This window comes from Sinocyclocheilus anshuiensis, unplaced genomic scaffold (genome assembly GCF_001515605.1).
Source record: "Sinocyclocheilus anshuiensis isolate Anshui unplaced genomic scaffold, SAMN03320099.WGS_v1.1 scaffold522, whole genome shotgun sequence".
NCBI classification, from domain to species: domain Eukaryota; kingdom Metazoa; phylum Chordata; class Actinopteri; order Cypriniformes; family Cyprinidae; genus Sinocyclocheilus; species Sinocyclocheilus anshuiensis.
Window position 1 is genome coordinate 1,523,629 of NW_015544185.1, and position 2,374 is coordinate 1,526,002.

Genomic DNA, 2,374 nt, shown 5'->3' on the forward strand with positions numbered 1-2,374 from the left:
TGTTTTGGCTTATTTGATTAGTCATCTAGAAGTGTAGATTTATTTTTATATTTCTTAATAATTTTGTGTCATTCTACATTTGTTTAAAATTTTTCCAAAATCAAAAAACGTTATTTTGAAAATTTACATTTCGAATTCAATGTCAACATTACTACAAATGCCATGATTTAATTACTTCAATACAATTTGCAATTCAGTATGGATGTTGCTACAAATGTCATTGAAGTATTTAATTAATACTTCAATCAAATTTTGAAATCCAATATGGATTTTGCTACAAATGTCATTGAAGTATTTAATTCATTTTTTAATTCCATCATCATCATCCTCACCAGTCACCTATGCTAATGCACAGATGATCAAGATTGGCTGATCTTGTGCGACTGAAACGAGTGAATATGTGATATCGTCAGAATGAGACTTATGATTAATGGTGGTGGTTTGGTGCCAACGCTCTGTACACTTTCTGCTAAAGGCACATAGTGTTTGTGCGTGCAGCCATGTGTCCGCATGATGATTTACTGTGTTTGTGCAGAGAAACATGGACTGGGAAAACTCAGTCTAAACTCATGTTCATTCATACATACACACACCCTCACACCTTATCGCCTACAGTATTCATAAAGGAGTAGTTCGCAAATCTAAAAATGCAGGAAAAACAATGCCAGTCCATGTGACAGTATCTGTGCCATAGAAAAAAAAATTGTCCCTCAGTTTGTAAAAGGGAGTTTCTATGGTAATCAGCAGCAGGCCACAGATGCGGAGTGTGTTGTCTAGCTGATCTCTTAAGTTTGCTGGTTACGCAGATCCTGACAGAGCATAGCGTAACACAGGCACTTGTAACACAGTCTTGAGTCAGCGCTCTGCTCTGCTCTGACAGGATGTGTCTGGTCCGGATGCGGCAGGAAGGCAGAGCTGGGAAGTACATGTGCCGTTACATCGTCCACTCCATGTGGGAGGACGTGGAGCAGAGGAGCAAGATTATGGGAGTAAGTAGATGTGTTTTTGATTCAACTGTCTCTTTTGAAAAACCTTGCCCCTGCTGCCCCGCAGTCAGTGAGGAAAAATCACAGGGTGCTGCTGACTGATTTGCCCGCTGCTCCATTACTTTCATTTATTCATTTACTCATTTATTATTACTTTGTTATTGCCTGCCTGATGGATACAAGTTATTTCTGAGTTCGGCTTTCAGTTGTGACCAGTGGATTGGAAAAATAAACGTGATAGCTCGATAAAAATTAAACCGATAGCCTAATAAATCATGGATTCGCTAGTGTTGTCTGCAATGCTCATCTCTGACAAAGGGCTTCTGCACACAAAAAAGAAAAGCCCTGCATGAACATGCAGCGTAATGAAGCAAGTGGATTTTCCAGTGCGTTTCTTAAAAATGCACTTAACAAGAATGTGCAAGTATGCATCCGGGATAGTTTCAAAGAATTCGGGTCTTATTGGGTCCATTTGGAAAAAGCACATTTAAATTACCCAAGGCCACTAATAAGAAACCCGACCCATGTCCGAGGCACTCGACAAAGATTTGGACACGAACCAGGTCAGGTTCTCAGTCTCAGGTCAAACCTAAGGTTTTCAGATCCAAGTGGGACCACGAAGACCTATACTTGCAGGGTCTGTTGAAAAAAAAAAAGATTCTTTCTGTTATTTCCCCGACTAAATAAAAGAATGCAAAGAAATAATTCTTCCATTGATTTTTTTTTTTCTTGATGAGGAGTTTGTGTGATGAAGTTCACCTGTGTGAACATGAGGAGAACTGACTTTATACATCCACTAAAAATCACCAAAACACCACTTAATAAAAAAAACATCAAAAAATGACAAAGAAAACAATATTTGTGAAGAGAAAAATCCTGCGTCATTTGTTTCTAGATGCCAGGTTTGATATATCTGACATTCAAATACTGTTTGAGATCAGAGCCTCATGAATCTAGTACTAAGTACTTTCTGCATTTTATACAACAGATAGCTTCTCCGCCAAATGTTGTAGCATTTGAAATGACTGATGATCAGGTCTGTTGTTTGGATATGTTGAAAAATGGTGAAATACACTAAAATACTGCCTAACACACACACACACACACACACACACACTCAGGTTTTAGGATGTAATTACTATGCTCTACAGACTGTGGAGGCATTTGGAGCTGATCGCTGTCCAGCAGAGTAGCAAAAGGTGTTTAAATCTCTGCGAGGTCAGTAAAGATGACATGCTTCTGCTGTGCAGAGAGTGCGCATGTATATGTGTGTGTTTGTTTGAGTGGAAGCCAACGCAAGGCGCCTTCAGGGAACTGCTGTCAGAAAGGGTGGGAACAAGACTTCAGCCCAGCTGTGAAAACAGAAATCTCTCTCTTTCCCCACACTT

The 2,374-nt window shown here is 39.4% G+C and overlaps 1 protein-coding gene across 1 annotated transcript in view; it reads left to right on the forward strand.

Annotated features, from left to right (window-relative positions):
- Positions 1-2,374, forward strand: part of LOC107696472 (ubiquinol-cytochrome-c reductase complex assembly factor 1-like) — a 25,314-nt gene that overhangs the window by 4,570 nt on the left and 18,370 nt on the right. Inside the window, exon 6 of the mRNA XM_016496816.1 lies at positions 881-989. Within this exon, the coding sequence (XP_016352302.1) occupies positions 881-989 (109 nt within the window). The remainder of the gene's footprint in view (positions 1-880; positions 990-2,374) is intronic.